The sequence below is a fragment of the Penicillium solitum genome (genome assembly GCF_028829755.1).
Source record: "Penicillium solitum strain IBT 25940 chromosome Unknown utg000001l_segment0_segment0, whole genome shotgun sequence".
Taxonomy (NCBI): domain Eukaryota; kingdom Fungi; phylum Ascomycota; class Eurotiomycetes; order Eurotiales; family Aspergillaceae; genus Penicillium; species Penicillium solitum.
Window position 1 is genome coordinate 6,039,339 of NW_027072121.1, and position 14,034 is coordinate 6,053,372.

General features: G+C 49.5%; 5 protein-coding genes across 5 annotated transcripts; 2 read left to right on the forward strand and 3 right to left on the reverse strand.

Annotated features, from left to right (window-relative positions):
* Positions 1-1,269: 1,269 nt before the first annotated feature.
* On the forward strand, positions 1,270-3,905 carry N7455_002292 (M28 family metallopeptidase; the record flags this gene model as incomplete). Its single annotated transcript, XM_040952024.2, has 2 exons — positions 1,270-3,666; positions 3,723-3,905. 2 exons carry the CDS (start codon positions 1,270-1,272, stop codon positions 3,903-3,905), a joined length of 2,580 nt encoding a protein of 859 aa, XP_040818412.2.
* A 505-nt stretch (positions 3,906-4,410) lies between these two features.
* On the reverse strand, positions 4,411-5,378 carry N7455_002293 (putative phosphorylase; the record flags this gene model as incomplete). Its single annotated transcript, XM_065604250.1, has 2 exons — positions 4,411-5,211; positions 5,262-5,378. The coding sequence occupies 2 exons, from the start codon at positions 5,376-5,378 to the stop codon at positions 4,411-4,413; spliced, it is 918 nt and encodes a 305-aa protein (XP_065462741.1).
* A 306-nt stretch (positions 5,379-5,684) lies between these two features.
* On the reverse strand, positions 5,685-7,867 carry N7455_002294 (uncharacterized protein; the record flags this gene model as incomplete). The annotated part of the gene is made up of 4 exons (XM_065604251.1): positions 5,685-6,062; positions 6,156-6,889; positions 6,954-7,663; positions 7,719-7,867. 4 exons carry the CDS (start codon positions 7,865-7,867, stop codon positions 5,685-5,687), a joined length of 1,971 nt encoding a protein of 656 aa, XP_065462742.1.
* Positions 7,868-8,049: 182 nt separating this feature from the next.
* On the forward strand, positions 8,050-9,777 carry N7455_002295 (alpha-keto acid decarboxylase family protein; the record flags this gene model as incomplete). The annotated part of the gene is made up of 1 exon (XM_040951090.2): positions 8,050-9,777. One exon carries the CDS (start codon positions 8,050-8,052, stop codon positions 9,775-9,777), a length of 1,728 nt encoding a protein of 575 aa, XP_040817974.1.
* A 353-nt stretch (positions 9,778-10,130) lies between these two features.
* N7455_002296 (DUF1765 domain-containing protein) lies at positions 10,131-13,519 on the reverse strand (the record flags this gene model as incomplete). Its single annotated transcript, XM_040951267.2, has 2 exons — positions 10,131-12,678; positions 12,732-13,519. 2 exons carry the CDS (start codon positions 13,517-13,519, stop codon positions 10,131-10,133), a joined length of 3,336 nt encoding a protein of 1,111 aa, XP_040817807.2.
* Positions 13,520-14,034: the final 515 nt, after the last annotated feature.

Sequence of the window (14,034 nt, forward strand, 5' to 3'; positions counted from 1 at the left end):
AAAGAAAAGAGAAAGAAGCTCGAAGAGAAGGCAATTGATATAAGAATGAAAAGGAGTTCCTGTGTACTCGGTTCTACCGTGTACGATCTGTCACCACTTATTATTATTATTTTTTTTTTCTTTTTTCCTTTTTTCTCTTTTTTATTCCAAGTGGGGAGATCTACCCTGTTTTTTTAATTACTTTGGATTACTTTTTGGTTACAGTTCCTTTGGGCCGGATAATTACCTAGGGATTATATGTATAGGAGTTAGTGTGTACTATGCATGGGTGAAGCTATACTCTGAAGTGTATATAACAGCCCTGGAGGTGCACTCACCGCTAACTAACTACGGTAGTTAAACCACTATAACTAACCACTACTTCCACACTTCAATGCATTAAATAGTAAATAGCAAACAATAAATAATAAACAGCAAATGGATATATACCTCTGTGTTATACTCGGCTACGTGGCTTTTAATACAAAAAAAAAAAAACCCTCAACATCTAAGCTACGGTGTAGAACTGAGTCTGCCATCTTATCGATCTGTCTCCACCCAATTCTCTTCGTTCAACATTTCCTTTTTGAGATCTTCTAATATCTTTAATAGCATACCTTTCCCGAGGTTCTTCTTCGTTCTCGAATTTAGTGGAGCAATGGAGCAATGGAGCAACTTTGGGCCATATCAGGATGGTCAAGTGGCATCACTTCGGAAGTCGGGATATTTAGCCTGAAAGCTGCTTCTCTATTGTATTCGGCTTTGCTAATATTCCAAACTTTCGGAGTTTCAATGCTCACTCTTCCTTCGTTTTGTATTATTCTATAATACTACCCACTAATCTTTGTCTTTGACGTGGATGGGGTATGTAGCATAATGGAGAACCATCTGCATGACACTGCATTTCCGAGGTTTGATATATTTATATATAAAAAGAGAAAGGACAATATATCTCGACTAACAAGAATACATATTCTACTAATATCCTAATCCTGGCATTACCATAAAACAGATGTTACTACATCAAATCCATGGATGTCTTAATTGCCATGATGTGTAATGCAGTACCGAAGTTGCCAAGCGTGGGTCACTCTCACTCCGGGGCGTCTGCCTATCTCCTGTTCCTGTCTCTCTCCTATACAACTCCATCGGATTCTGGACATACTCATTTATCGGCATATGATGTCGGACGTCGCTCATTTCCCTTTTTCATACAGATCATGATCCCCCGGATCTCCGCACCCGCGTTACACCCTTGTTACAGCTCACCGGAGCCCCGTATCTCCCACAATGGGCGACGAGAAGTTTGATTATCAGGCTGTCCCCATCCCTTCCTACGCCGAAGCCACCGGCCAGCCCTCCTCCTCTCGATCCGATCTGGGCGATGGAACAGATGTTGAACGACAAGGGCTACTCGGTCGCGATCATGCCTCCACCCGCGGCTACCATCCACCAACCGTGGAATCAGCACGCTCCAGCCTCGATGATCTGGAATCATTGACCTCACACTCTGACCGAGAGTCGGTGGAGGAACTACGACGGGAGCTTGATCAAATGGACGTGGATGATTCGGCATCGGCCTCCTTAACCGGCAGAAACGCCCCTCTACGACATCGTTTTTCCAAGCAGCTATCGAGTCTGAGTCGTACCCTGTCCGCTATACAACGACCCTTCCAACGATATATGCCCAGTTTCCGCTTCACGATAAACCTCAGTGACACGAGGGCACGCTTAAAAGACCAAGGGTGCATCATGCTTCTCCGAGTGTTCGCTCTTTTACTGGTGGTCACCCTAGTGTATGTGTTCTTCATCGCAGATGTCTTCAATATCAACAGCCGCATGGCCATGGGTCAGTCCTATAGCGCCGCCTCCGTCGAGAACTTCATCCAAGGTCACATCAACGAGACCAATATCGCTGAAAACTTACGACGAGTCACCAACTACACCCACGTAGCTGGCACGGAAGGTAGCTTTGCGCTATCAAAATTGATCGAACAAGAGTTCCAGAAGGCAGGTTTCGATGAAGTGTCGCGGGAGGAATTCCAGGTCTACCTCAACTATCCACGCAAGGACGGGAGGAGAGTCGCAATTATCGATCCACCCAGTCTAGCTTGGGAGGCGAAACTTGAAGAGGACAACGCCAAGGACCTGATCTTTCATGGGCATTCAAAATCCGGCAATATCACCGGGCATCTAGTGTATGCTAACTTCGGATCTCGGGAAGATTTCAAGCTGCTCGCAGACGCAGGAGTTTCACTCGATGGCTCCATTGCCTTGGTCCGTTACTATGGGACTGAATCCGACCGCGCATTAAAAATCAAGGCTGCTGAATTGGCCGGGGCTGCCGGCTGTATCATCTACTCTGACCCCTCTCAGGACGGATTTCGCAAAGGCCCGGCCTTCCCCGAAGGGCGGTACATGCCAAGCGATGGCGTGCAAAGGGGCGGTGTCAGTATGATGTCGCAGATAGTTGGCGATGTTCTCAGCCCCGGATGGGCATCCACGCCGGGAGAAAATCACCGTTTATCTCCCGAGGAGAGCGCTGGTCTACCCAAGATTCCTAGTCTCCCACTCGCTTGGCGCGATGCACAGATACTTTTGCAGGGCCTCAAAGGCCACGGCTCCAAAGTACCAGACGCTTGGGTGGGCGGTGTTCCTGATGTACAAGAATGGTGGACTGGTAATCAGGACTCACCGGTCGTTCATCTGATGAACCTGCAAGATGAAGTAGAGCGTCAACCTATCTACAACATCCACGGCAGGATCAACGGAATGGACGAGCGTGATAAGAAGATTATTGTTGGCAACCACCGAGATTCATGGTGCATGGGAAGTGTTGACCCTGGAAGTGGCACAGCTACTTTCCTAGAGGTTGTACGAGCCTTTGGCGAATTGCTCACCTACGGATGGCGGCCGCTTCGCACCATTGAATTTGTCAGTTGGGACGGAGAGGAATACAATTTGATCGGCTCAACAGAACATGTCGAAAAGGAGGTCGATGATCTCCGTGCGAATGCGTTTGCCTACCTAAATGTCGATGTGGGCGTTGCAGGGCCCGATTTCCGTGTGTCTGCGTCACCCGTTTTTGAGCGCACCGTGTTGCAAGTTCTGGGTCGTATTTCAGACCCCTATGCGAACGCGACACTAAAAGACCTTTGGGATAAAAAGGGCTCAAAGATCACCCCACTTGGCGCTGGAAGTGATTATGTTGCGTTCCAGGATATTGCTGGTACCTCGAGCATTGACTTCGGATTTGAGGGCGAGCCCTATCCATACCACAGCTGCTATGAAACGTATGACTGGATGGTTAAATTTGCAGACCCCGATTTCCAATACCATAAAATCCTGGCTCAATTCTGGGGGCTTCTCCTCCTTGACCTTTCGGAGAACCCCATGTTGCCATTTGACCTGGAAGTCTACGGCGACTCCATTGGCGGATGGGTCAAGGACTTGGACAACTTTGCTAAATCCAAGAAGGCCGAGGTGGACATGGAACCTATGTTCAAGGCTGCGACCGAGATGAAAGCCAGCGCTGTTACATTCCAGTCCTGGAACAAAATCTGGCACGATACCGTGTGGGGCATGGGCGGGTATGAAAGCAATATCATGGCCGTCCAGCGGGTAAACCATAATGCTCGAATGGCTGCCTTTGATACAAATCTACTTGACTTGGAAGAAGGCGGAGGTGTAAGTTGACGTTCTGTTTGAACCATTGCTCGCCCCCTAGCTAACGACTTGTACAGATCCCCAACCGCACACAATTCCGACACGTTGTCTTTGGACCAGAGCTGTGGTCTGGCTACGACGCCTCGATTTTCCCTGCTATCCGCGACAGCATCAACACAGGGAATTGGACATTGACCCAATATTGGATCGACCGCGTCGCCAACACTATCCACCACGCCAGCGACAAGCTGCTCCACTAATGTATTCTACCTTTCGGCCCTTTTCCTATTTGTTGTTCTTCTCAAGCCATCCTTCATCCACACTTGTTGGATTGGTTCTTTTGTCACGTTCTAAACGAGCACTGTACAGCCCGACACCTGCCACGGTTGTCGGGATACCTCTATGCCTGCATTTTGGAAACCTCTTTCATGCCCATCATATACCACGCATGTCTTGAGCTCATACGGGACTCAGCAGATCGTTCTTCTATCGGTTCTATTAGTCGCGTCATTTCCGCTTTTCTTGAATGTATCTAGCTTCTCATCCTTGTCCTGAGGGACCGGCGTTCATATGGGGATATATCACATTTCGTATCTAGCTTTAAAGAGGGTTCCTCGAAACTTGCCAGTCCACATGGTTTGCCTTGCTCACTTCGACTGCTCCGCCCTTAGGGTAGTCCCTCGTTTTTCAGGAAATATTTTGCTATTATTCATTCTATCACTGGTCTAAGTATATCGACCAAGCATAAAATCTGTCAATTCAACATCAGTTCTCCCTTGGCAGCCCTAATTCTGCCAGGGCCTTCATTGGACCAATCTCTTTCCATGCATCCAGTTGGTCATGATTCCAGATATAGATGGATCCCATCATTCCGGGCGCATTTGCCGTGATACCGTGGAATTCCTTTGCCCGTCGAGGAATAACCATCATCCATCTCCTCGTGAGGACGAAGTTGTGGGGGCAAGGGACGACTGCTGTCGGTAGCACTAGCGCGTCTCTTGCTTGCTGTAATAGACGCTGGTAAATCTCCAGCAGGTGTTCACCATTCCTCACACATCCCTCGGGCAAGTCCTCGAATCTTTGTAGAAAATGTACAAAAGAAGGTCCCGTCTTCGGTGTCGTATCATCGTCTGGAAATAACTTGAATGCTTCATCGTACCCTTCACGCTTCCCGGGCGCTGGAATAACTTGCAAGTGTTTATGCTCCCTACTTGACCCAGCTAGAAGTGTACAATTAAAGAAAACATAATGTTCTTCCTTTAATCCATAGATCGCACCCCACGCAGCTTCTAGGTCTTCAAGAACAAGACGCTCGTGTTGCCGACGATAGGAGTCCACGGTCAGCAATAACAGCATGGGGCGGAAGACGGGAAATTTGTTGATGACGAGATAATGCGTCTCATTGACTGTGGTGATGCAAATGTCAGGGTGATCATTTGCTATATCGCTGCCTGGCCCGAAGGACATGGGTTGTGTATTGGCTCCATCTGTCAAGCTTGATTTGGTTTCAGGGGCATCTTGGGCCTGGGGCTTTGTTTTGAGAGATTCAACCAGGTGAAAAGAAAACTGGACGCTCATTAGGGGGTGCTGGAGAGAATCATGCGGTGAGAACGTACGGTCATGCCGCCGTCCACCACAAGAATTGGCTCATTGGGCTGATAATTGATGATGCCATTCGAGATAAGCCGGTCAAATTTTGTACAAATTTCATCGTAACTCAGATCAAGTCGCATTTTGATAGCAAATACGAACTAGGATTATTAACATGATGAGGGTCCCAAGCTCAGAAGCAGAGGGGCAGAGGATAGACATGTCACGCGACCAGAGAGCATAATATTCCAATATAAGCCTGTGAAAGAACTAGCGCTTACAGAGTCGATGTAGACCTTAGGGCCAGTATAGGCGAAAATATATAGTCCAGTCTAAATTATCGTTTTTCATATTGTATGGGTATATGACCTCAAATGAACAGCCCTCTTCTAGCCTTGTCCAAATAGTACTCAATCATGGGTATCATACAACATCACAATCCCATCAAATTAAACAGGAGGCAAAGAAGGCTCAATCGCCAACAAAGACGGATGATCGGCCAAACTCTGCCAAAACCCAGCCTCGAAATCCCATAAATCTTGACTCAACAATGCAGCCCACTCATCATTCCCCTCCACCCCGGCCACTTCAGGCAGAGGCTGCGCCGGGTCCGAATGAGTCGAGTCTAGAAAACGCTGTATAGTCCGCGTAGCCTTAGAAAGCAATGCGTAATTCGGATCCCCGGGTTTGACAATCGTCCCGATCTGCACCTCCGCTACAAACACACTGAGATCTTGTAACGACCGTGTCCGGTGCGCTCGTGGCATGTGCTGTTTTAACATGGCCAGAAGCATTATCCCTGCAGCCGGGAGACCGTAGTATGCGACCTAGTTGATATGTATATTAGTTGAATGCTTTGAACTTGGGGGGTTTTATAGGCAGAGTATGGTATGTAAACATCAAGCCAATTCCATACATACCTTCCAAATAAGACCCGTCCCGGAATTAGTGAGCTGATCCCGCAGCAGAATAATCTCCACAACCAGCGTAAGCATCTGACCAGCCGTCTCGATGATCGGCAGATCGGGCTCGGTTGGTGATTTAAGAAGTAAAAGACGGAGCAAGAATAGTACATGTAAGTGGTGCAGCCGTACACCGGCGACAAAGTCTCGCTCGAAGGGTCCTTGCGTACATTTCTTCAGACTACTCTCGAGTCGGAAGTGGGCTGGCAGGTGCTGCCACTGCGTCTCTGCTTGGCATTGTATCACGCTATGCCATTTCTTGATTAGCCATGGTTTCCATTGAGATATTCGGCGCGGGCATTGATTTTTTGAATACCTTGCTCGTTGCACACATGATGGATCATGCTTGTCCTGAAGAAGCTCCCAGACCTCCTCCTTCAGCGATGCGCACAGCGCAGACCACCGCGTATCAGCCCGGTACCCGGGTTCCGCGTCTGGGGTCCAGTCTGCTGAACCTTCTTCTGCGTTCTGACAGGATGGGATCTGAAAGTGACAGAAGCGTTTGTTCATTCGTGGTGGGCGGCCGAGGAATATTGCTATGTTTTTATCTGCCGAGTAGATGCGCGCAAAGGCTGTTTTGCGCAGTTCTTTGAGGAATGGTGGGAGTCCTGGTTTTATTTCGATGTTCTCATGGTAGCCTAGGGCAAATGTGGAGGATATTGCATCGCCTAGTTTGCGCCAGGAATGGTAGCCTTTAAGAGGTTAATATATGGCCAAGTAGAGGTAGTAAATTGAAATGGATGGCTGGTGTCTTACTCTGATCTCCATCCACGTAGGAATGGACAATAAAATTCTCGTATTGCATGATCAGTTGTAAATCATTCAGGCAATCTAGAGAGAGGGATATCTCCAATGCGAAGTCACAAAGTTTGGTGCACAGTCTTCGGAGTGTGTACTGCTCTTGCTCGGTAGTATATAGAGACGGGAAGAATGCAATGTCAATTGTCGCTCGACTGACAGCTGCAAAAAATATTCCTAATGTCTCCCAACGAGAATTGTGATCTAGGAATTGAGCCGAGAAACCAGCCAGGTCAGAAGTATCATTAAAGTGCAGTGGCTGGGCCGAGTTCTGCAAGAGACGTCTTGCATAGACTAGATGCCAGTTGTCGTCGTGATAAGTGAACAATTGGCTCACGCTCTGAGCACATTGGTCAACAAATGGCTCTGCTAGAGCCAGGTTAGCTCCTTTAGCCAGCCAGAACATGACTAGATCTTTCATGGCGGACAATTTGTATGTCGTCAAGAGGTGTTTGAGGATATCTGCGCCTTGTAGGACCAGATGGTTGTCCCCAAATAAATCTGAGTGCAGATCCTCTGGTGCTGCTTGATGGCCACCGGGGCCATGGTCTCCATCCGGAGTGATGTGCTTGAATATAGCCGCATGGCTGGACGATCCAAGATACCCAGGGTTTGGGTACGGATTACGTCTTGGATTAAATGATGGCGATTCATCTGGTGAACCAAGGCTACAAAAATACAATTAGCTAATTCGAATGCAGTCCAGGCAAGTATGAAACTGACCTTTGCTTCTCGACTCTTTTCCGCTTAAAGGGCGTGGTCCTGTAGATGCAAATCCCTTTACTGGCGCTGCAGCGGGTGCAAACGGGCAGCTGATGGTCGCATGCCAGTTTAGCCTTCCTACAGGCTTCACAAGCTGCCAGACGCGACATGGCTGGTCTGGCGGAGTTTCGCCCGCCAGTGGAGACAAAAAGAGTGAAGTCGGCGAACAACGGCGAACAACGGCGAGATCGGAGTGTCGGAGAATCGGCGTATCGGCGAGATAAGATGCGGGGATCCATCCATCTATAAATACTAGCCATTCTTCTTCTCCAACTCGAATACTACATTCATCATGACTCAAGATATAAAACTCGCAGACTATCTGTTCACTCGGTTGCGCCAGCTGGGCGTCGACTCCATGTTCGGCGTTCCTGGTGACTACAACCTTCGCCTATTGGATTTTGTTACTCCGGCCGGCCTCCACTGGGTGGGCAATTGCAATGAACTCAATGCCGCCTACGCGGCAGATGGATATGGTCGCATTAAAGGCCTGTCTGCTCTGATCACCACATACGGCGTTGGTGAGCTGTCCGCTATCAACGGTATTGCAGGCGCCTACGCCGAGAACACACCTGTGTTACACATTGTTGGAACCCCACCGCGCCCGCTTCAGAGCGCGCGCACGTTTATGCACCACACTTTCTCAGATGGTGACTATCGTCGCTTCGCAAACATGTCGAAGCATGTCACTGCAGCTCAAGTGAGGCTAGAAGACGCCACCACAGCACCGGAAAGGATCGACTATGTCCTACGCCAGGCATTGGTCCACAACCGCCCGGTCTACCTCGAATTCCCCGATGATATGCCCGACGTGTTGGTGTCAGCTACAAATTTGGAAACGAAGATCTGCATTCCACAGCCACCGAGCCCAATCGAAGAGCCCCAGGTATTGGCTCGCATCTTGGAGAGAGTGTACAGCGCCAAGCGTCCATTCATCTTCGTGGACGGAGAAAGCACAGGTCTCGGTATTGTCGACCAGCTCGATGCTCTGATCAAAGCAACCAACTGGCCCACATGGACAACCGTGTACGGAAAGGGCCTAGTCAACGAGCAGCTGCCAAATGTGTACGGACTCTACGCAGCAGCCTTTGGCGACAAGCCAGCGCAACAGTACTTCGAGGAAGCAGATCTGATCCTGACATTCGGACCCCACAACAGCGATACCAACACCTATTTCTACACTTCAATCCCCAAGCCCGCAGTGGCAATTACCTTCTCGGGCAGCACCGTTCAAATCGAGAACGATACCTATCGCGACCTCTCCGCCCGCAACATTCTATCGAACCTGCTCCAGAATCTCGACTCTACACGCCTAGTCCAGGCCACCGGACCCCCGAAACAAGAAATCACATTGGCGAACATCCAAAACACAGACCCTCTCGCCCAAGACAACTTTTATCGCTTGGTGAACCCGCTCTTCCGCGAGGGCGACATAATTCTCACCGAGACAGGCACCGCCGCGCATGGCGGCCGGAACTTCAAACTCCCAGCGAAATCTCGTATCTTCGGCGCAGTGACCTGGCTCTCGATTGGATTTATGCTCCCGGCAACATTAGGCACAGCGCTAGCGCAGCGTGAGCACAATAAAGGCACAGAAAGCAAGAGCCAAACGATTTTGTTCATCGGCGACGGGAGTCTGCAGATGACGGCGCAGGAAATCAGTGTGATGATCCGCGAGAAACTGAACATTATCATTTTTATCATCAATAACGACGGGTATACCATTGAACGGGTGATCCACGGGCGCAAACAGGTGTACAACGATGTGCCGTTCTGGAGACATGCGCAGGCGCTGAACTATTTCGGGGCTGATGAAGAGCATGCGGCAAATAATACTTTTACGGCGAGGACTTGTGGCGAGTTGAAGGATGTATTGGCTGATGAACGGATTCAAAATGGATCCGGGGTGAGGCTTGTTGAGGTTTTTATGGGTAGGGAGGATGTACAGGGGGCTTTACTGTATTTGCTGAACAAGCAGCTTGCTCAGGAGAAGGAGGCTGAGCAGCAAAAGCAGATTTAGAGTGAGAGAGGGGAGATCACTTCGAAGGTGGTTACATAAAAAAAGATTATGTGTATGTTTTTACTGCAGCGGATGGCAGTTTTGATCCAGTTCAAGTAGAATGATGTCTTACTATGATTATTGCGTGTTTTGTTCTTAGTACACGAAATGAGAAATCCTTGAAAGAACAAAACAAGCCTAATTGAACGCCGATTCCCTATGCTCCAGATCCGCCATGCACAGTGTTGTGAAATAAGAAGAAACAAAAAGAGGAATAACCCCGAAACATCCCAAAGCGGACATCTGCTTGAACATGGGGAGTCTATAATTGATCTGTGTTGCCGAGGGGGGGTTTCAGTCATGTTGAATTGTGTTTATTTGCGGAAGCTTTCAACCCCTAGGGTTGGGGTTTCCACCATGCGATCAGAGGGGACGCCCTCGTCACGACGACGGGCGAAAAAGCTATCGCACTCGGAGACAATGTGTGCCCACTCCGCAAGGGCACGGCCCGCATATTTGCTAGGCACAAGATGGTCGTAAGAAGGCTGGGAAGGAAGTTCAGGTAAAGGGGAGTTCTTGGTTGTAGGTGTTCGTGGCCAGGTATCTAAGGTAGGCTGTGTGGGGGTATCTTGGTCGGTGGTGAGGGTGTTTGGTTCTTGTTCATCATTCTCCAAGTCGGACTGGCCCGGATTCTCTGATGCTGTGTCATAATCCGACTTGTCGGGAGAACGCCGATGCTCGACGTGCAATTGGGATGCGACAGGGAGACAAGGGGTGAAAAGACGTTTGTTTTTGGTGGGCCATTGCGGGCGATCCATCCATTCCAGTGAGAATTTGAAAAAGAATGGCTGATGGGGAGCTTTGGGGCGGATTATTTCTTCCATACTGGTGGTCGGAGTTTGTTCGTGTTCATCCATACATTTGCTATCAGCAGTCATTGTTGGATCTGATGCGCTATTCTCGGAGTCATCAGAACTGCTGCTGCTGCTGACGCCATCGGCGGAACGAGTGTTGGAAGAGCTGCCAAACATAGCCTTGAGTATTCCCCACCGTTTTTTAGCTGGTTGACCATCTGAGCCGTTGGAGTCGGAAGATCCGGTTCGACGGTGTGACGTGAGTTGGTCTGAAGGAACGGGTGGAACGACTCGGTCGAAACTGACGAAAAGATTGACAGGAGACAGTTGGTTTTCGCAACGGATAATGATGATTCTTCGTCCTGGAGCTGGTGTACAAGGAGCAGAGGACAAAGGAGCTGTCATATCTTCTTCGGCCTTAGATTGGAACCCGACATAGTACTCCCAGACTCGTAAGAGTCGATCCGAAAGAAGTTCATAGACGTTGGAGTCAAGCGATGAGGGCTCGGTATTAAAGCGCCCGACCCTCCAACACAACAAACGATGGAAATAGGCTCGGACCATTGGACTCCAGTGATTGAAGTAATGGTAGAATACCCGCTCATGCAACAAGAAATCCAGACAGATAGATGCTTTTCTTTCTTCTGTAGCAGTCCAGGTACCCCAGATGCAGAAGAGGAAAGAAAACACTCGCACCTCGGTGAGCGAATTGTGGCTCTGCATCATTTGCCGACAAACGTCGAGCCAAAAGCCCCAATCAAACAATTCCGTTTCAATCGACTGGGCGTAACGCGTGATGATTGGAATTACCTCCTCGAGGAAGTCACACAACAAAAAGCATGCGTTATGATCAAATAGAGACATTTTCTGCGCTGCAGCTTTGATTATACCACAAAATGATTCGGCAAACAGTAATCGAGCACGATTCGGTTCCACAGACGATTCAGAGAGGAGGTCACGGAGAAGGATGATCAGACGATTCTCTGCCATCGACCGATGGGTGTTGCTGCCACTTCTAAGATGTTGAGTGGAGGCAGAAGCATCCGGCGACTCGATAAAGTCATCAAAGGTGATTGCAGCAGCTGTGTGCGGGTTGTCGGACCCTTGTTGTGCCGATTGCTTGTATATCGTGTCCTCCAGAACAAGCAGGAGTTGCGCATGAACTATCAACAACCCAGGCGCCAATATCCGTTTCGCCTTTTCAGTTCCTGGGGGCAAATACTCGGCATACAGAATGTGAATGTATTTCACGAAGACGAAAAAGAGGTCCGTGTCACGCCCGGCCCATCGTGCGATCCACGGGCGGTTCCAATTAATAGGAGTTGTGTTCAAGGGAAGCTCGGGGTTCTGGCGTAGATATCGCAATAGAGGTGCTGGTGAGTGAAACGCTAGGGGACGGAGAGCGGGTGGAAAGCACAGAGCGAGTTCTTGCGTGCATGCACGCATATTTCCAGTGCGTGACCCGGCCGATTCTGACAAGATTCGTCGGAATGTATTGGGAGGCGTGCTCCACAGCCGAACCAGGATCTCGGGCACCCCAGGACAGAAGAAAAACGCATATGCGCAAACCTTGCCGCAAAATGCGACCAAACTAGCTGGTGCGTGTCGCATAGACATTCGTTCGACCACGAATGCCATCTGAGAGAGCAGGTTTTGGATAAAAACGTTTCGGATGTTGTGATGAATCGATTCAACCAGGAAATCCGAACCCGAGGAGCCTGACCCATCCGATGTTTCCGACACAGAAGTTGACGCATACTTCAATGATTCTGTAGGCCCACTGCCATTCTGGGCCATGGGGAAGGGGATGCGCCATTCCGGGCGAGCCATGATTCCCACGATGGCTTCTAGGAACACTGGCCTATCGGTTCCCGAGATCGACTGGTTATGCTTGCCATTGAGCATTTCCAACATTCCAATCCACCATTTGTTGAGAATATTGACTCGACGATCCAGATCTTCTGGTCTTAGATTCTTGCATGATGTGTGGAGGTGATGACGGCTGAGAAAAGGGAGAAGCGAGGTACGGATGACGTTGGCTTTCAACGAGCTAGATTTGGCTTGAAACCTGTTCTCTAGTCAGTAATTATAAGTGCGAATGGCTAAGATAATTGCACATACTTTTGGAAATCCGCCTCAAGGCCACGGAAGATTCCCCAAAGCTCGTCCTTTTTCCGTGTATGATCGGTGCCAGAATTTGCATATGCCGCAGCAGTTTCTGCGGCTCCCTTGGGCATAGGGGGTAAGACCGGGGTCGAAACGGAGAGTGATGCTGTGAATTTTTCGAATGAGGACCGGTGTCGTAGCGAATTGCCAGAAGGACTGTTCGGAGAGTCGGGGTTATCCTCGGGGCCCTTGGCTACAACAGCCAGCATTGGCCGGCGCGGGCGTTTGTAAAGGATTGTTCGTCTGCGGGAGGGTTGTGACTGATCATCTTCTGTTTTTCGACTGCCGAATCGAGTTGGGGATTGAGAATCTTGCTGTTTAGATCTCTTCGCTGACGGGGACGGAGATCGGGAGGAAGAGCCCCATGGTTTCCTCGCAAGGCTGACTATCCTTCCAGACATTGACCGGCTCTTGGATGGCCTCACAGCGGGTTCTGGTGCCCTGGTTTCGGGCACATGTGAATCTGCATCCTTTAAATCCTCCGATGACGATAATGTGAAACGAGAGACGGGGGCTGGCTTTGACTTGTCCTTGGACCGAAGAGAGGTTCGGCGGAGAATGTCCTTCCCCGCAGCCACGGTTTCCTTTGTCGGTGATTCTGCCAAAGTTGGAACAGCATAATCAGAAAATGTACGCCTTAAGACGGGTTCTGTTGCGGTTTGACTGGGAAGATCGGTATAGCTGGCGGCACGAGAGAGCTCGGGGTTCTGGTCATCGTTCGTCTCGGAGGATGGCGAAGACATTGTCTAGAGGGTAAAATGGGGGGGTAGATCGGGTATTAAGGGGATTTATTGGTCATTTCCCCTTAAACCTCAGGATTCTGAGATTCCGAGCGTAGAAGAGACCAGCTCCTCTGTGCACCAGGAGATTCCGGGTCGTAGTTATCAGGCGCGCTGCATCTGGGGAAAGGCAAACAAAGCACAATCACAATGCTGAAATGCCGACTTTTAGAGGAAATTAGGGAGCAAGAGGGAGAAGTAGAGAGACAAAACAATAAGATTGAGGCCAGGAATAACGGAGTTTCGGGGGTGGATAGATCGTCTATGCAGCCGCTTAGAAAGGGCGCCACTCTGATTCAGAAAGTGATCGGCGGGGGAATCTCCCCCAAGGGCGTCTGCACAAGGGTCCGGGAAAGAGGGTGTGGGGGGGGGGGGGGAAATAATATCAAGAGGAAGTGAGGGAGAGAGAGTAAGAAGAAGGAAAAGGAAAAAAAAGAAATCCAAATGGTTTCCAGGGGGAAATATCCTCAAAAGTCTAC